Source organism: Molossus molossus, unplaced genomic scaffold, assembly GCF_014108415.1.
Source record: "Molossus molossus isolate mMolMol1 unplaced genomic scaffold, mMolMol1.p scaffold_m16_p_3, whole genome shotgun sequence".
In the NCBI taxonomy this organism is placed as follows: Eukaryota; Metazoa; Chordata; class Mammalia; order Chiroptera; family Molossidae; genus Molossus; species Molossus molossus.
This window is the reverse complement of record NW_023425366.1, coordinates 123,879,330-123,897,824: the sequence shown is the minus strand read 5'-3', so window position 1 is coordinate 123,897,824 and position 18,495 is coordinate 123,879,330. Positions and strand designations below refer to the sequence as shown.

Sequence of the window (18,495 nt, the reverse complement as noted above, 5' to 3'; positions counted from 1 at the left end):
CAGCTTTTCTTTTTTTTTTTTTCCTCACCAGAGGACATTTTTTCATTTTTTTGTTCAGATAGAGCAGGAGGGAGAGAGAGGGAGAGGGAGAGGGAGAGAGAGAGAGAGAGAGAGAGAGAGAGAGAGAGAGAGAGATCGACGTGAAAGGTACGCATTGAGTGGCTGCCACCCGCAGAAACCGGACCCGGGTCTCTCCGGACCGCAGGCCAACACTCTGCTGAGCCAAACCAGCCAAGGCAGGTTGCAGCTTTTTAAAATTTCTCACCTCCTCATTGGGGCCTGACCCCATGAGCCTTGCCCCTTCCCCGGATGAGTAGCATTTGTGTGGCTAGTGGCTCCGCTCAAGTCTGAGCTTGCTGAGACCAGGCGCTGTCTGAGCCCACAGCACTTGGCGGTGCTGGCTCAGTGTTCGGGACCAGCCAGGTGAGTCAGCCCCTCCCAACTCTCCTCCACCTTCCTTCAGAGAGGTAATTGATTTAAAGCTCTTCATCTGGTACCTGGCACATGTTAAGTGTTGTTAGCACTATTGGTTGCCAAGGGCCTCTGGGGGTGAGTGACAGCGGACAAGGTCGTGATGAGGGCATTTCTTCCCAACCCAGCCACCAGCTCCCAGGGCCATCTCCACCGCTGAAACCTCAACTCCTGCTGCTTCACCCTCCTCTTCCAAACCATTCCTCCAATTTGAGGCTTCAGTGACCTTGACCCTGTCCATGTAGTTCACTCACTTGAACCCTCCCTTAACTCCCTCACCTCTCCCCTCCCACGTGATAGTAGAAAAGCCGTACCTTGCCCTGACCTGCTGTGTTGCTGGAGGGGGAGCACCCCGTATGCTGACTGATCTCATTTTAAACTCGTGGCAATCAATTTTAAGGAGACCTAATGCCCTCTGACTATACTCCTTGAGCTTGTCGGATCCCCTTCAGGACGACTCTCCACACCTCTCCTCTCAGCTTTCCACACCCCTGGCCACCTTCCCTCACCTCTTTGAGAAAATAGAAGAAAACTGGGCAGGAAGCCCTCCCCACCCCAGCAAATCCAGGGAGCTACCTACCAAACTACCCAACTACCCACACCCGGACTCTGTCCTCCCTTCTATTCCCAGGAGCACAGCTACTCCCCTGGGCTCCAGTTCCCACCCATCTCAAGTCCTGAGTCCTGCATCCATCACCTTCCTCTCCTGCTCTGCCAATCCTCCTCCTCCCTGGGACGCTTGTCACCAGCATACAAACATGCTCCTCTCTCTTCCTTAGAGAACCAACGAGGAAACTCCCCCAGCCCCACATTCCCTCCAGCTGCCACCCTTCCTTTATGTTCTCTTCGCAGCCAAATTTCTGTGTCCATTTTTTTTTATCCTCACCCGAGGACATTTTTCCATTCTTTGCTCAGGTAGAGTGGAAAGGGAGGGAGAGGGAGAGAAACATCGATGTGAAAGGGAAACATCAAGTGGCTGCCACCCACACGACCCAACCAGGGCCGGGGACAAACTGCAACCGAGGTACACGCCCTTAGTGGGAACCGAACTCAGGTTTCTCTGGACCACAGGCCAACGCTCTAACCGTTGAGCCAAACCGGCCAGGGCTCTGTGTCCATTTTTCATCTCTTATTATTTCCCCAAGCAACTCCAATTAGCTTTTGTCTCCACCCCATGCTTCATGGAACTGCTCAAATCAGCATCACCAAGGATGTCCCTGTTGCTAGAGCCAGTAGTTAGGTTCTCCTTGTTCAGCCTCTCCCACCATGTGGCAGTGTCCACCCCTTCCACACGGTGCCCCTGACCCCGCCTGCTCCACTTTTCTTTCCACCTCACTGGCTGCTCCTCAGCTTCCTTGGCCAGCTCCTCTTCCTCTGCAGAATCTAAATTGGGAGTCACCCTGAACCTGGTTCCCCTCCTCAGCTACATTCTTGGCCAGTCTCATCACTTTAGATCACCTCTAGGCCACTAACTTCAAAATCCCATTTCGCCGTCTCGGATCTCACCACTGAGGTCTGGGCTCATTTCCATTGGACTTCATGTCTCCACGTGAATCTCTAATGGCTATCAGGCCTGGCCTTATGGCTTGTTCAGGCCAATGAAATTCAGGGGGAAGTGACATCACCATCCTCGTTCCCCCTTTCCATGGTGACGGCAATGTTCCATGTGGAGGCTGCTCTATCAGCCTGGGTCCCAGAGAGGCAGCTCACCCACAAGAAACATGCAGCAGGAGCAAGAAGTAATGTTTGCTTTGTTACATCACTGAGGCTTGGGGGATGGGGTTATTACCACAGCACAAACTAGCTTACCCTGACTACTACAGGTGCCTCACAAAGTGTGAGATGCTGTAAGGTAAGAGAGGAAGCTGCTCTTTAAACTGTATGCATGCAGATGGGCTCCGTGCAGACGTGTGGTGAGGGAGGCGAGATCCACCTCAGTGGCAGGGAAACGGGCCACTATGGAGATAACAGTGGCGTTGTGCTGGAGCCGGATTCTCGGTCCCCTGGTGCTGAATGTATCCCTGGAGGTCCCTTAAACTGCCCATAAAACACAGAACAGTGTGGTTTCTGATGAAGTTCGATATGGCCTGATTTTCTCCGGCAGTGGAGCAAATGGCTTTTCTTCGCTAAATAAAGGAATGGATTTGTTTATGGATCCCTAGTAAAAGAAAAATTCGTCTTTAAAGAGCAAAATCACATTCAGCATGGTAAGATGTTGTTTACCAAATGATTTTCCCTTCGTCCTAGGCCCACAACTCATCTCTATTTCCCCACCTCCCTTGCACACAGATGTGGCCCATGGAACGCGAGTGGAAGTAGTACGCGCCGTTCTCCTTCCCAAGCGATGCAGGCTGTGCAGCCCTCCAGGCGCACCTCCTGGCCTGCACAGGCAACAAGCCGTACGCAACCATCAGATGGGAGTCCCCAAACCTCCGTGTCAGGAGAGCTACTTCACAGTCAGGAGCATGATTAGGGCTTAACATAAGGTAAAAGTAAACGTCTATTCTACCATGTGTGAGCCACTGTACATCTTGAAGTTTGATAGAGCAGTTAGGGTACATTTAACTAATCACAGTACGAGAGCCAGGAGACTGGAGACCACCTGGTGCTCCTCCTGTGGCTGCGCTGAGGCAGCGCCCTTGAGTGGAGGGAGCCAGTGGAATGTCTTGCGTGGTGGTTATTCTTTCAGTCTGAAGCATATAGTTGACTTCCCGAAAGTTATTGCTGCACATATCTTAATCCATCTAAGCTGCTATAACAAAATACCACAGGCTGGATGGCTTATAAACAACAGGAATGTATTTCTCCATTATGGAGGCTGCAAGTTCAAGGTCAAGGCACTAGCATGGTGAGGTCCCTCTTCCTTTTCATAGACACACCTCTGGCTATGTCCTCTCATGGTGAGAGCTCTCTCTCAGGCCTCTTTTATAAGGGGCACTACCCCCACTCATGAGGGCTTGTGACCTAATCACCTTCTAAAGGCCCCTCCTCCAAATACCATCATATTGGGCATTAGGTTTCAATGTATGAATTTTGCAAGCATGTAGACATTCAGACCATAGCAATGTGACCACTATATTCCTCAGATCAAATATGATTCCAATTCAGCCTAGACTTTCCCCACTCCTCCCCCAGGAGGTCCTAGGGCCACCTGATCCCAGGCTGTAAACAGGCTTGTCTTCGGCAGGTTCCTCCTGAGCCGTTGGCCACTGGACATGAGGCCAAAGGCACCAAGCTGTCTTTGGTGTTGGCCCCTCAGGCCTCGGTACATATTCTAGAGGGGAAGATGCTCACACTCCTGCCCAACTCCCCCTCTTCTTTTCCAGGCCAGGTAGCTGGACTCACATAGTTAGACTCCCGACTTCACTGTAAATGGTTAGGGTCCAAGAGCCAGGAGCCATTCAGGGACATAGGGCTTGAGGGCTCAGGGGACTCCTTTGGCTGGAGGAGTTGACTCAGGAAGGATGGTCTTCTCACACCTTGACTGGGAGCAAGTCAGGTGGGGGGACCTGTCATAGTCCTAACACTCAGCATTCATCCTACAAGTGTCCCCCACCCCCGAGTCCAGGCAGTTTACTGCAGCATTGTTTGATGGAAGGACCTGGTTAGACAAATAATGGAATTCCATGCCACCATTAAGGCCACTATGTTGACTGCTGTGTATGGTAAACGTTAAGGCTCTGGAGCCAAGTCAGCCACGTTGGCCTCCTTCTTCCCAGGACCTTTTCTTTTTAGAAAATGGGTAGGTAAAGGCTTGCTGTATTGTTTAGTACACAGTACAGTGTAGGTAGCAGGTGAGATGGGATAATACAAGCAAGAGGCACTTGGGACAGCAGTAGCTTAAAAGAACAGTATATAGCCCTGGCCAATTTGGCTCAACGGTTTAAGCGTCGGCCTGTGGTCGAGAGAGACCCGGGTTCGGTTCCCGCTAAGGGCACGTACCTCGGTTGCAGTTTGTCCCCGGCCCTGGTTGGTCGTGAGGGTGGCAGCCACTCGATGCGTCCCTTCACGTCGATGTTTCTCTCTCTCTCTCTCCCTTCCTCTCTCTCCTCCCACTCTATCTGTACAAAAAATGGAAAAATATCCTCGGGTGAGGATAAAAAAAAAAAAAAGAACAGTATATATAAAAATTTTAAAGTATGGAAAGATTTGTGTAAGCGTGAAGAATTTAGACAGAGACACATAAGCAATGAGTAGCAGTGGTTGCCTCTGGGGAAGAGTTTAAGGTGGCAGTTGACGTCATCATCCTTTTTGTTTTTAAAAGTATTTTTATTGATTTTTAGAGAGGGAGAAAAGAGAAACACGGATCGGCTGCCTCCTGCATGCTCCCTATTGGGGATTGAGCCTGCAACCCGGGCATGTGCCCTGAGCAGTAATCGAACAGGTGACCTTTTGGTGCACTGGACAAAGCCCAACCGAGCCACACTGGCCAGGGCTCATCATCCTCTTATAATGTGCAATTTTTTTATCCTGTGAATATTTGGCTATTATTTTGAAAGATTCCTTCAGTGGCTCCATGTGCCTTCAGGAAAGTCCAAATGCCCTACTGGGCTCCTCAGGCTGCTTGCCGGCTCCCCTCAATCTCTCACCAGTCTCCATCCCTCCAACCCCCAGCATGTTCCAGCAACATGATCTCATCAGGTTCCATTTCTGAAAACCACACTCTGGCCTCCCTGTTCTCAGCTGAAAACCAGCCCTCTCCTCTGCGTTGATTCTTCTGGCCCCAACTCCTACCAGCTTCCTAAGATGCCCACACCCTTCACCAGCACCTAAGTGCTACAGCACTTCCTACTCCCATCCCCCAACAAACACCTCCCTAACCACATTATCATTTGCCCTGCTAGCCTGTGACCTCCATGAGGGCTTAGTAGAGGGGTTGAGGCTCAGCACACACCTGCTACATTTAAGCTCTCCTGGACATGGGGCCCTCTTGTCTAAGCTATTATAAGAATAAAATGAATAACAGCTGCGAACAACCCCAGCACAAGCACAGGATCTGGCATATGGTAGGCTCAATATAGTCTAAAAAAAAAAAAAAAAGCCAGTGCCAGACAGAAGAGAAAGCTCAGATGGTAGGGGTAGCTGTTAGGGACAGATGCCCAGAACAATGTCTACCATCTAGTAGGTGCCCAAAAAATGTTTAAGAAGGGATTCTCAACCTTCTTGGGAAGAATCAATCACCTGGAGTTTATTAAAATTGCAGACTTCTGGGCCCATCCTTAGAGATTCCAACTCTGGTGCAGTGTCCTAGAAGCTGGATTAAAAAAAAAAAATCCCACAGGTGGTCTAAGGACTGCATTGAGAAACCAAGTGATCTACTTGTGAATATTTATTAAGCAGCTACGATAGGCCAGGTTAAGGTTAATCTTCAATGTAGAGATAGAGAAGGAACAAGAAAAGTCAGTGCCCTCATGGAGTTTACATTCTTGTGGGAGTAGAAAATATCAGGTATACAAATAAATGTAGACAGCCAGTGACAGTACCATAAAGAAAATAAAGCAGGTGGGCAAGAGGATGTGACAATGTTGGGTGGCCCGGAGGGTCTCTCTCTGCGGTCTCTACGGAATGACAGAAAGGAGCTAGCCAGTAAACACGGAGGGAAAGCAGCCAGAGGGATCTTCCTTCTTCCCCAAGCTCCCCTCAACTCAGGCCCTAGCCCAAGAGCATTTCAAATGGAAGCAAGTCCAGGACAGTGAAGCCCCGCCTTTATTATCGAGGCTTTCAGAGCTAGGATCCATTGGACAAAGGACACTGCAATGGGGAAAGGTCTAGATGGCTTCTAGTCTCCCAGCCACAGTACTCACAGGCGTCCTCTGGCCAGGGGCAGAGTTCTGATTCCCTGTCTTTGGGAAACCTGGCCCTTGCCCCATCTCCCTCATGCAAGTGTCCCTGAAGTCTCAGGCCAAACCAGACCCCGGGGCTAAGCCAGCAGGTGTGATAATGCCCAGTTCTTAGATAAGCCTCTTGGCGCCCTGGAAGTACTGCCTGTGTGGGCGGGAGTTCCTGAGAGTCCTTCCCAATTTCGAGTCCAGGGGTGGAACTGGCCTGCAGGATTTCGGAGAACATGACATCACTAAAGAGGCTGACCCACTTCCCGCGGGTTGGACAACACATTAGGAAGACATGAGCCTGGACCTCCTAGGAGGGAGACGGGAGCCGCGTGGCACAGTGAGACTCCCAGGGCAGGTGAGCAGCCAGAGGCTGAATTCCAGGGTCACTTCTTCTTGGCACGGTCTGCCACATCCAGGGCAGCCATGTTGCGGGCAGCTGTGATCAGGTGGATGACACTGATGAGGGACTTGAGCAAGGCAATAGGGGCGGTGATCCACAGTCCCATTCGGAAAAGACCCACAGAGCCAACTGTGGGAAGGGAGTAAGGGCAATACTGAGAAAATGGGGTGCAGGCAAGGGAGGGAGCCCACGAGTCCTTGGCCTTCATCTCCCAGGGCAGGCCAGAACCACCCTATCCTCCAGCCCACTCCCTCATCTCTTACCTAAAGGTCCCTCGGAGAAACTGAACAGGTAGAGGAGGCAGTAGAAGAGCTCATTGCCAGCACACAGGGTGAACAGAGCAGGCTGCGCAAATAGCACACAGGCTGCTTAAACAAGAGGGTAGGGCAGTGTGCACCCCGCCCAACACACACACACAGGGACAGGGGGCCAACACTCTCTAAGGATGGGGAGCTGGAACTGTACTGGGGGAAATAAGGGTGCGGTTGGGCGGAGGAGTAAAGAGCAATCTCAGCAAATAAATTCTCTCTTTAAAAACCACTTGCTGGCCCTGGCCGGTTTGGCTCAGCGGTTAGAGTGTCGGCCTGCAGTCTGGAGAGACCCGGGTTCGGTTCCCGCTAAAAGCACGTACCTCGGTTGCAGTTTGTCCCCGGCCCCGGTTGGGTCGTGTGGGTGGCGACCACTCGATGTGTCCCTTTCACATCGATGTTTCTCTCTCTCTATCTCTCTCCCACTCTATCTGAACAAAAAATATAAAAACCACTTGCCGCCTGGAACAATTCACACGAGCTCTCCCCACTAATCCTACCCTCCTCCGCACCTCAGCTTATAGGGCTCTCCTCCCGAGTTGGCTGTCCCTCCTCTGTGCTTGTACCCTGTACTAACTTCTGACCAGGGCACAGCCCACGATTTGGCACAAGCTTAATAAACAAGGAAGGGGTAGGAAATGCTCACCTTGGAGGTATAGTAGATGCGAAGCACTGGATTTCCAGACAGGTCAATCATCTTGTGACTTTCACTGCCTCGGACCACAGAACTTGGAGAGAAAGTAGAGGAATCCATGAGTGTTCACCACCACTGACACCCATCTAATCCTCATAGCAACCTCCACAAGGAAGGTACTGGGATTGCCTCTGTTGTACAGAGGACCTGGAGCCCAGCTGAGGACCACTGTCTTGCTCAAAGCCACACAACCACCTAGTCGGGGACAGAGTCAGGATTCAAATGCCACATTCAAAAGCCCCCATGCCCCTTCCTAACAGCTGGTATCTATTTGGAATCCTTGAATACCCAGTCAGAAGAGTTTTAGGGATTGCTTAATCCCAACTGTAAGCAGGACTGAAGCTGACCCGGAGAGGATTTGCCCACGGTTTTTCAACAAAGCAAACTAAAAAGGAGACCACTCATGAAGCCTGAAGCCATCCCAGACACTCTCCCATAGTCTCACCCCTCCCCAGTGTAGTGTCTTCTTAAGCTGCTCAATTCCCCCAGAGTTGCAGACCTGTGGAGGTGCAGCCAGTGGCTGGCCACATCCAAACTCATGCTGAGCTGGAAGAGAAGGGTGGCGCGAGGGTACAGCAGGGCCAGGTTGACCAGCAGACACATGGTGGCGCAGCGGTCTGTCAGCATGTCCAGCATGGCCCCAAACCGGGTCCCTGAAAAATGGGGCCTATTAGTTGGAAAGGGACTGTTAGGGGCCAGTGGATCTACAACAGGGGCCGTATTTGGTGCATCACTCTGATGCAAAGTCTAAGAGATGGAAAATGTCCACCATCCACTGGTAGTGAGGAAAACAGGCTGCTCTCCATGGGGTGCACGGTCAATGGGCAAGGGTCACATGAAATGGGGAGGCATGGGGGTGTGAAAAAAGAGTAGAAGAGGGAGTGAAAAAGCTACAAGTAACTCAGCAATTCCAGAACCAAGGGTCCAGAACTCAAGACAAGAAGACATGAAGTCTTGGAGGTGGTTTAGAGAACACAGTCAAGCCTCCAGAAGCCACTCCCTTCCCTCTCCATCTTCCCAGTAAACAGGCAATTGCTGTGTCTGGCACACAACAGACATCCAGCAAATACCTGTTGAATGGATATTAATTCAGAGACCTCCAGCACTGCCACTGCCATGTCCATCTAGTCTTGCTACTACACATCACCCACCATCAGTGGGTTCTTCTCAAGAGCTAGCTTAAGTCCCTTCTGCTACAAAACCAGGCCATTCAGTTCTGCTTTATAGAGATGGAAATGACGGAGCCCCGATTCCACAGTACCTGCCCACCCTTAGATCCTGAGGAGGCAGGAAAAGGGGGCAGTGGGTGGCTGTGCCTCAAGGTTGGCTGGGAAGAGTTGTCTGTCACCTTGATTAAGGATTCGAGCAGCGTGTCCATCGAAAGCGTCCAGAAGCCCGCTGAGCAGGTAGAAGGAGGAGGCCGTGAGGGGGCAGCAGGGCATGAAGTAGAAAGAAATGAAGGCGAAGACAATCCGGGCATAACCTTGGGATGAGAAGGGGGAGACAGATGGGGCGGGATCAGGAAGGCTGCCCAAGGCCTCTCTCCCGTTCCGCCCGGAGCCGCGGGCAGCACTCACCAATTAGGTTAGGTACAAACAGGAAGATGTTTTCGCTGGGCATCGCGACGACTCCCTGGCCGGATCCGGAGCTGCCAGTTCTGTCTCAGCCCCGCCGCGCGGCCCCACCCTTGGGCCCAGCGCACCGGCCGCGCCAACTGCGCGCAGACCCCGCTACCCTTGCTCGGCCCCAGATGCTAAAACTCGCTGCGAGCCGGAGCTTGGGCCGCCCCAGCTGATTGCAAGGCGCGGGGGACGCGCACACTCCGCCCTTCCTATGGGCAGGCCCTCGCCTCCGCCCTCCCGGCAAGCGCTGCAGCCTCTAGCTGCGGTCCCTCCTGCTCCACTTGCGCTCAGCTTCCGAGAACCTACTCTTCTGCGCTCTTGCTTCCAAAATAGGAGGGAGGAAAAGAGGTTTTAAAAAAAATGGCTGCGGCTCCTTTAAGACCTGCCCGCTTCCTTTTCCTTTTCCTCTCCCCGCCCCTTTCCATCGGCTGGTACCAAAGTACAGAGGGAGGAGAGGGGGCAAAGAAGCATCGACTCCGAGGGAAGGAAGAAACGGAAAAGGAAAGGTCCAAAGAGTAGGAGGCCTGGATAAATATCTCTACTTTGTTTTGTGAGGAGGGTGTGACTACATGGAGACAAAGATAAGGAGAAAAAGTTCCGCCCTCCGGAGTCTTTACGTCCCCAGCAGGCACGGTTATTTAGTTCAGTCCAGGTAGTTTTCTTCCCCGCCCCCTCTCTCCCAGGCCTCATTGGCTCTCGCCGGCTCCAACGCTATGAGACGACGGCTAGAGAGGCTGAAGGCAGGTCTTGCGCGAGGTTGCTTCTTGCGTGCCTCTAGTGGTAGGAGAGTTAGATTCCAGGCTCCACCCTAAGTGGTGTTCCCAAGTTTCTCCAGCCTCGGGCTCCGGGGTCACTGCCCCCAAACAGGGACCTGGAGGTGGGTGGAGAAGCCGGAGGAACGAGTGTGACTCGCCCCCCACCCGGCCTTTGTTCTAGAACCCCTAATCTCCTGGCAACCGGGCTGCGGAACCTCCGCGGCACTAAGGGTTGTATAGCAACGGGCAGCGACGCCTCCCGGAGTTCCCATCTCCTACCTTCCTCCCCACTCCAACTCCCCGTCCCCAGCCACCTAGAATAGGGGCTTCTTAAACCTCCCCGTCTTCCCCCTGTCGAGTAGCCCAAGATTTCAACCCATCAGCCAGGTCGGGGGCGGCAAGTTGGCTGCCTTGTCTTGGGAAGGGCTTTTGGGTGGGAAGGAAAGAGGGCCCCCAGGGCGAAGCGGGGGATCGTTGTGGAACTTCCTACCCCAGGAAGATTTAAAGCAACGATTTTTTTCTCTTTTTTTTCACCCCTCACCCCCACCCCTTCGGGAGAGAACTGAGACAGGATGGTTTATCCGTTTAAATCTGGGCTTGGGGAAGGGTGCTGGGAAGGGTTTGGGGGAAGTGAGCTGGTTTCTCAACCTAACAAACACTACAACTGTTCCCAGGGGGATGGAATCCACTCATACCAGGAATAAGGAGAAAAAGGGCAGCAGGCTGTCCCAAGCTGCAACATCCTTGAGTGGAAGTTCGGTGAGCATTGGAGGGGAGTTCTCGAGGTGGGGGGTGATCTGAAGTAGAGAGCACCCAGGCTAAGGGCTCTGAGACCTCTCCCACCAGACTCTGTCCCATAGCCCCCAGCACTAGGCCCCGAGGCCCCCAAAGACTACCCGCCACTTACAGGGCCTTCTAGGCCAAATCTCAAGGCCCAGCCCTCCAATACCCGAATCCTTAAATGCAAGGCCCCCAGTCTGGAAGCCCCCAGACCCAGTACTCCCATGTAGGAACTCCCCGGCTGAGCCCTTCTGACTTTCCCTTTATCAGAAGGCTTCATTATCCCGTTCTGAGGAATTCCTGGCTCGGATCAGCACAGAACTCACCGATGAGGCCTTGTTTATTGCTGGTTACCACATGAGCCCTGTGCCCACCAAGGAAAAACAGACACAGGAACAAGGAACTCAGTTATCCAAACACGGTGATCCCCCCACTTCAGGACCACTGGGTGCTCTCTCCCATTACTCTAGTTCCAGTTCCGGACTCCCTCCCAACCATAACTGACTTCTCCAGGAATCTGTGCCCATCTCCCCATCTCACAGCCAGACTACCCCTACCCACTAACCCAGTACCCATTCCTCACTGCTAGTTAGGAATCACCCCCGCCCATTCCTCCCTAGCCACTTCTCTTTCTGGGTATGTAATTAGGGGATAGTAATTTCTCTGACTGGGACCTCCATTTCCAGAGCTCGTCACCAAGACCCAAGGCACCGACACTTGGTGAGTGAGGCTGCAAGGGAGATGCCCCTTGTCCTGGGAGAAAGATGAGCCTGTAAAGGGAGAGAGCAAGGGTTGGACAACATCCCAGCAGGATAGGGGGATTTTTAAGCCATGTAGTCCTATTCTATTCTGCTCTGACCCTCAAATTCAGAGTTCTCATCTGTCTCCTGTCCCTTCTACCATCTCTAGCTCTGACAAAAACTGTACCTGCACCAAGGCATACCTTCTGCCATCCCCTCATGACAAGGTATGTACAGGGTCCATTAACCAAACACTTAGAGTTTGCATGATATGTCAGTTCCTGTTTTAGGAATTTGGGACACGGAAAGGAATGATACAGTTTTTGCTCTTGTAGAGTTCACAGTTTCGTGTGGGGCCAGTCAAGTATATAGCCAATTACAATATAATATGGGCGAGTACCCATAACAGAAATGGAAACAGCAAGAAAAGTGCTTATCCCAGTCTCGGTTGGGACAGAAACAAAAGGACTCATGGAGCTTCCTGGAGGAAGTGACACCTACAGGAAGAACTTTCTACGGGGATAAAACGGGTTATAACGTAGGGGTATTGCAAGTGGCAGGCTTGTGTTAGCAAAGGCACAGAGGTGAGTCTCAGTAGAGTGAGTGTGGGTATGTGTGTGTGTTCTTAGGGCAGGGGAGAAAGTGGGCCCAGAGCAGTTGAACTGCTGGAGTATGCAGGCAAGGTAGCCAGGGGCTAAATCAAGAGACCTTTGTAGCCACGGACTAATGAAGACACCTTATTAAGACCCTATGTGTGCCTTAAGATCCATAGATGTTTTCCTACCTGAGGAGTCATTGAAGAGTTTTGAGCGAGAGAGGTTGGAATTTTTTTTTTTATCCTCCCCTGAGGACATTTTTGTATTTATCTTCAGATAGAGCGGGAGGGAGAGAGGGAGAAACATCGATGTGAGAGAGACACATCAACTGGTTGCCACCCACACGACCCCAACCAGGGCCGGGAACAAACTGTAACCGAGGTAGTGCCCTTAGTGGGAACCGAATGCGGGACTCTCTGGTCCATGGGCCAACGCTCTAACTGCTGAGCCAAACCGGCCAGGGCAAGAGGTTGGAATTTTTGATTGGTCATTCTGGTGGTCAGTGGGGAGAGTGAACTGGAAAGGGGAGAGACAAGAGTCAGGGAGGCCAGTTAGAAATTATTCCAAGAGACTAAGCTAGAGATGATTAGGTCCTGAATTGTCACAGTGATAATAGAGATGAAAACAGGGGCAGATATAAAAAATAAAGACCAACCCAAAGCAATCTATATATTCAGTGCAATCTCTATCAAAATACCAATGGTATTTTTCACAGAACTAGAACAAATAATCCTAAAATTTATATGGAACAACAAAAGACCCCAAATAACCACAGCAATCTTGAGAAAGAACAGAGGTATCGTGCTACCTGATAACAAACTATACTACAAGGCTATAGTAATCAAAGTGGCATGGTACGGGCATAAAACAGACACATAGATCAATGAAACAGAATAGAGAGCCCAGAAATAAACCCATGCCTGTATGGTTAATTAATCTATGACAAAGGAGGCAAGAAATTACAATGAATGGAGTTGGGAAAACTGGACAGATACACGCAAATAAATGAAACTAGGCCACCTTCTTTTTTTTTTATCCTTACCCGAGGACATTTTTCCATTTTTTGTTCAGGTAGAGTGGGAGGGAGAAAGAGGAACAGAGAGAGAGAGAAACATCGATGTGAAAGGAACACATCGAGTGGCTGCCACCCGCACAACCGACCAGGGCTGGGGACAAACTGCAACCGAGGTACGCGCCCTTAGCGGGAACCGAACCCCGGTCTCTCAGGACCGCAGGCCGACCGCTCTAACCGCTGAGCCAAACCGGCCAGGGCTAGGCCACCTTCTTACATCACACACAAGAATAAACTCAAAATGGATTAAGGACTTAAATATTAATACCTGAAACCATAAAGCCTCCTAGAAGAAAACATAGGCAGCAAACTCTTTGATGTTGCTTTTAGTAATATTTGTTTTGGATATATCTCCTCAGGCAAGGGGAACAAACAAAAAATAAACCAATGGGACTACATCAAACTAAATTTTTTTGCATAGCAAAAGAAACTATCAACAAATCAAAAATACAAACCTACCTAATGGGAGAAGATATTCACTAATGACATATCCAATAAGGGATTAATGTCTAAAATTTATAGTTCATCCAACTTAACACCAAAAAACAATCCAATTAAAAAGTGAGCAGAGCCCTGGCCAGTTTGGCTCAGCGGTTAGAGCATTGGCCTGTGGTCCAGAGAGACCTGGGTTCGGTTCCCACTAAGGGCACGTACTTCGGTTGCAGTTTGTCCCAGGCCCTCTTTGGGTGATGCGGGTGGCAACCACTCGATGTGTCTCTTTCACGTTGATGTTTCTCTCTCTCTCCCTCCCACTCTTATCTGAACAAAAAATGGAAAAATGTCCTCAGGTGAGGATTAAAAAAAAAAGTGAGCAGAGGACCCCAATAGGATATACAAATGGACATATGAAAAGATGCTTAAAGTCACTAATGATCAGAGAAATGCAAATTAAAATTACATACCACCTCACACTTGTCATAATGGCTATCATCAGTAAATCAACAAATGAGTGTTGGCCAGGATGTATACACTGTTGATGGGAACACAGATTGGCTCAGACACTGGAAAACAGTATGAAAGTTCCTTAAAAAATTAAAAATAGAACTACCACCCTGGTCGGTTTGGCTCAGGGTTAGAGTGTCAGTCCACAGACCAATGAGTCACAGGTTCTATTCCGGTCAAGGGCATGTACCTTGGTTGCAGCTTGGTCCCCGGCCCTGGTCGGGGTTGTGTGGGAGGCAACCAGTCAATGTGTCCCTCTCATGTCGATGTTTCTCTTTTCCTCTCTCACACTCTATCTGAAGATAAATAGAAAAATATCCTCAGATGAGGATTTAAAAAAAAAAAAAAAAATAGAACTACCTTATGACCCAGCAATTCCACTCTGGGTATTTATACAAAGAAATAAACAACACTAACACTAACTCAGAAAGATATATGTATCCCTGTGTTCATCACAGCATTATTTACAATAGCCAAGATATGGAAGCAACTTAAATGTCCATCAATAGACGACTGGATAAAGAAGATGTGGTACATATATGCAATGCAATGAAATGTTATTTTGTCATAAAAACAAATGAAATCTTACCATTTGCAACAACATGGGTGGACCTAGAGGCTATTAAGCTAAGTGAAATAAGTCAGAAAAAGGCAACTACCATATGGCTTCACTTATATGTGGAACCTAAAGAACAAAATAAATGAACAAACAAAACAGAAACAGACTCACAGATACAGAGAACAAACTGAGGGTTGCCAGATGGGAGGGGACTTGGGAGGCTGCGTGAATAAGGTGGATTAAGAAGTACAAATTGGTAGTTACAAAATAGTCACAAGAATGTAAATAAAATACAGCATAAGGAATATAGTTAATAATGTAATAAGTGTGTGTGGTGCCAGGTGGATACTAGACTTACAGGGGGACTACTTTGTAAAGTATATAACTATCTAACCACTATGCTATACACCTGAAACTAATATAAATATCAAATATCAACTGTAATTGAAAAAAGAAATAAAGATCAGGAAGATTGAGTTTGGCAATTGATTAGAAATGTTAGCGGGGAAAATGCAGGAATCAGATGACTGCCGGGTTTCTGACTTTGGTAACCTAGGTCTGGTGATGTCATGTTTCTGTTCAGAACTCTACAAAAAGTCCTGCAATGCCTTATAAGGCCCTACATGATTTCTCTCCTCTCCCACCCCATTGTCTCTCTGACCTCATTGCCTAGAACTGCTCCCTGGTTTACCCCACTATGTCACGCCAGCCTTCTCATTCCTCCTGGAGCATGGAAGTCATCCTTCCGCCTTTGAACAGAGTGGGCTTGAGGTGCCCATAGAAACTCCAGGTGGAAATACCCTGTAGACAGTTGGCTTCAGACTCATTGGAGCTAGTCTTAACTAGTGGTAGAGATCTGAACTAGGAGGGAGGTGACATTTGAAGGGTGTGCAGTTGCCCTGGGCAGGGTGGGGCTGGTGTACAGAGTAAGAAAGAAGAGGGCGCTGAGGATGGAGGCTTGGAGAACCTCCCCTTCTAAGAATGGGCAGAGGAGGAGAGAGGGGTTGATGAAGAAGGCCAAAAAGAAACTGATAGTCACCAAATGTTTATTGAGTGTCTATTATGTGTCAGGTCCAACAGGCCATGGGAATAGTCATGTCTCTGACAGAGGCTGTTACTTCAAATGTTCATGACGAAGACCAGAGGCAAATACAGCTGACAACAAGCCACTGTTCTTGTCCTCAAGGAACTTTCTAGAGCCTTTGGGACATTTGATCTCTCCCAATTGGGCTTTGGTGTTGGAAACAGATTGAAGTAGCAAAAAATCATTGGGCCTGCATAGTGCTTTTTACTTGATAGTTATTGCTATTTACTTGATAGTTAGCCTTGTATAAGTTGCTTCCCCTATCCCCATATGTCAGATGAGAACCTTGGACATAGTGCCCTGTGAGGGCCCTACCTGCCCATATAGTAGTTTTTTTTGTTTTGTTTTGTTTTTTTACTGCCTTGCCAAAGCAAGGCCACCAAAAAATTGGGTTGCCTCCCACACGACAAAAATGGGAGAGAGAGAGAACATGCCCATACAGTAGTTTACTTCTTCCCAAATGGTACTTAATTGAGGATTTCATCCTGAGCTAAATAATACTCCTCAGGCACCTGCTGGCCACCAGTAGTCCCAAGAGCCTTTTGGAAGCTTACAGATCTTCAAATTGCCCCTTGAATTGTAGGGCATTGTAAGTGGTCAAAATGTTGGGTGGGGGAATGGATGAATAGATTGAGGAGGATAGGTAAGTGGGTGAGTGGATAAATGGATAAATGCACCGAATGTTTGAGAAGCATTTACTGTGTGCCAGTACTGCTCTAGGAGCTGGAATATGGAAGCGAGCCAAGTAGAGTGCCTGCCTTCAAGACATCTAAATGGGGGGTGAGTGCCTAGATGGTAGAGAGATGGGGGGTGAGTAGATGAATGAGGGATAGATGGATGGGCAGAGAGATGATGAGTGGAAAGATGGATGGATGGGTGGAGGAAGAACGGTGGGTGGATAGATGGGGAATGGTAGATGGATAAATTAGACAGGTGGGGGTAGGGGTTAGATGGACAGGTGAAGAATGGAAGGGTAAAAAAATACATGAGCCTTGGGTCTAAAGAGTCAAAGGCTCTTTTTCTTTTCTAGGGCGCTTTGCCCAGCAGCTTGACATCTGGAGGATGATCCCAACCCTTTTTGGTGCAGCTCTTGGCCTCTCGTGCCCTGCCTCATTCTGTCCCTCTAGGACATACCTCAGACCTCCTCTTTCACAACTCATTAATCACTTTGGTTTGTGGGGGCACTCCTGGTCATGAGCAGCATCACCCCTGAAGTCTCCAAAGTGTTCTGGACCATCGTACACCTTTCCACTCTCAGCTGGCAAGGACACCACCAGAAATCCAAGGCTTTAATAAAGAGACAGAGATCTTTCCCTCCTTCCAACCCAGGCAGTGCTCCAGTGTGACTTCTCTGGCGTGAAGATGCAGGAGGAATGGCTTTTTTTGGTCAGATGTGCGGGCATATTGTTGAAATGGCATATTATCGGAGTGGTTTTAGTTCAGGGTGTTATCTATCAACCTGCAGGCAGAGGGGAGCTTGTGGATCCCAGTCTAGCCTCCTAGCCAAACTTTAGCACCTTAAGGTCTAGGCCTGTGGCATCTGAGCAGGTCTACCCTTGCTTCTGAAGTACCACCTCTGCCACCAAAATCAATGCTGTGGTGTCTCCCCTGAGCTTTGGGGTCTCATGCCTTTGGGGACATACCATGGTCCACTACTAGCCAGAAGGTAGTTCAGTAGGCTTTGTGAAGTTTGAATCTACATTCCAGTCTGGCCACTATTGGAGCTTCTTGAGGAAGTCAGTTCACATCTCTGAGCCTGTTTCCTTATCTGAAAATGGGAATAACTGTCCTTACCTCACAGGGTCCTTGTGAGGGTTAAAAGCAATGCATACAAAGTGCTTAGAACAGTGCCTGGCACAGAATAAGTGCCCCCAACTAAGACTATTATCACGATCAATTTGCCTCATGTTCTCCTAAAATTTAACTCCCTTTTGAGCATTTCAGTATCCTTTTGAAGATCCTAAATGTTTAATTGTATTTAAATATTAAATTTTAATTAAGTAAAGTTCAATTAATTTGGAGACCCTTAAGACAAACAGGCTATAGATTCCTTATAATGTTCAAAATTAAAGTAGAAAAGGGCACTTACAGGACACAAAACAAGCTCATTTTTTTTTTTTTATCCTCACTCGACATTTTTCCATTTTTTGTTCAGACAGAGTGGGAGGGAGAGAGAGAGAGAGAGAGAGAGAGAGAGAGAGAGAGAGAGAACATCAATGTGAAAGGGACACATCGAGTGGTTGCCACCCGCACAACCAACCAGGGCCAGGGACAAACTGCAACTGAGGTACATGCTCTTAGCGGGAACCAAACCCCAGTCTCTCTGGACCGCAGGCCGACGCTCTAACCGCTGAGCCAAACTGGCCAGGGCCAAGCTAATTTTTTATGACATGCTGCAGATATGGCCAATGCTTGGTAGACCCGTAACAGCAGATATACTGAAATGCCAAAAAGATGGGTGGGCAGAGATAGTACACGTGTATGAATACAAACATTCTCAGGACCGCAGGCCGACGCTCTAACCGCTGAACCAAACCGGCCAGGGCCAAACACTCTCAAAAGGGGTTAAACTGGTCATGAGACAAATTGACAGCTGTTTGTCTCCTGCCAAATAGTGAAGGAGGAGAGGGGGCTACTGTCA

The 18,495-nt window shown here is 49.3% G+C and overlaps 2 protein-coding genes across 6 annotated transcripts; one reads left to right on the top strand and one right to left on the bottom strand.

The window, feature by feature from the left end:
• Positions 1 to 5,785: 5,785 nt before the first annotated feature.
• On the bottom strand, positions 5,786 to 9,702 carry CDIPT (CDP-diacylglycerol--inositol 3-phosphatidyltransferase). The gene is made up of 6 exons (XM_036280063.1): positions 9,282 to 9,702; positions 9,053 to 9,187; positions 8,204 to 8,357; positions 7,657 to 7,738; positions 6,966 to 7,047; positions 5,786 to 6,831 (listed from the first exon to the last, which is right to left on the bottom strand). The coding sequence occupies exons 1-6, from the start codon at positions 9,322 to 9,324 to the stop codon at positions 6,686 to 6,688; spliced, it is 642 nt and encodes a 213-aa protein (XP_036135956.1). The 5' UTR covers positions 9,325 to 9,702; the 3' UTR covers positions 5,786 to 6,685.
• Positions 9,703 to 10,011: 309 nt separating this feature from the next.
• On the top strand, positions 10,012 to 17,265 carry LOC118642338 (putative protein T-ENOL). 5 transcript variants are annotated; one of them, XM_036280066.1, is made up of 7 exons: positions 10,012 to 10,066; positions 10,756 to 10,840; positions 11,132 to 11,282; positions 11,548 to 11,581; positions 11,771 to 11,828; positions 16,575 to 16,634; positions 16,885 to 17,265. In XM_036280066.1, the coding sequence occupies exons 2-7, from the start codon at positions 10,760 to 10,762 to the stop codon at positions 16,918 to 16,920; spliced, it is 420 nt and encodes a 139-aa protein (XP_036135959.1). In that variant the 5' UTR covers positions 10,012 to 10,066; positions 10,756 to 10,759; the 3' UTR covers positions 16,921 to 17,265. The 5 variants fall into 5 exon arrangements, with proteins under 5 accessions (XP_036135959.1, XP_036135962.1, XP_036135963.1 ...); XM_036280069.1 differs by having other exon boundaries at positions 16,564 to 16,634; XM_036280068.1 differs by having other exon boundaries at positions 10,035 to 10,106.
• The last annotated feature ends 1,230 nt before the right edge of the window (positions 17,266 to 18,495 follow it).

What these genes read in the sequence shown, in the direction of transcription:
- CDIPT (XM_036280063.1), bottom strand. Translation starts at nt 9,324, where the DNA reads ATGCCCAGCGAAAACATCTTCCTGTTTGTACCTAACCTAATTG. An exon ending in TGCTCGAATCCTTAATCAAG is followed by an intron (nt 8,358 to 9,052) that starts GTGACAGACAAC and finishes CCCATTTTTCAG; the next exon opens with GGACCCGGTTTGGGGCCATG. An exon ending in CACTGGCTGCACCTCCACAG is followed by an intron (nt 7,739 to 8,203) that starts GTCTGCAACTCT and finishes TTTCTCTCCAAG; the next exon opens with TTCTGTGGTCCGAGGCAGTG.
- LOC118642338 (XM_036280066.1), top strand. Translation starts at nt 10,760, where the DNA reads ATGGAATCCACTCATACCAGGAATAAGGAGAAAAAGGGCAGCAGGCTG. An exon ending in AACTCAGTTATCCAAACACG is followed by an intron (nt 11,283 to 11,547) that starts GTGATCCCCCCA and finishes CTCCATTTCCAG; the next exon opens with AGCTCGTCACCAAGACCCAA. An exon ending in TGCCATCCCCTCATGACAAG is followed by an intron (nt 11,829 to 16,574) that starts GTATGTACAGGG and finishes GTACTGCTCTAG; the next exon opens with GAGCTGGAATATGGAAGCGA.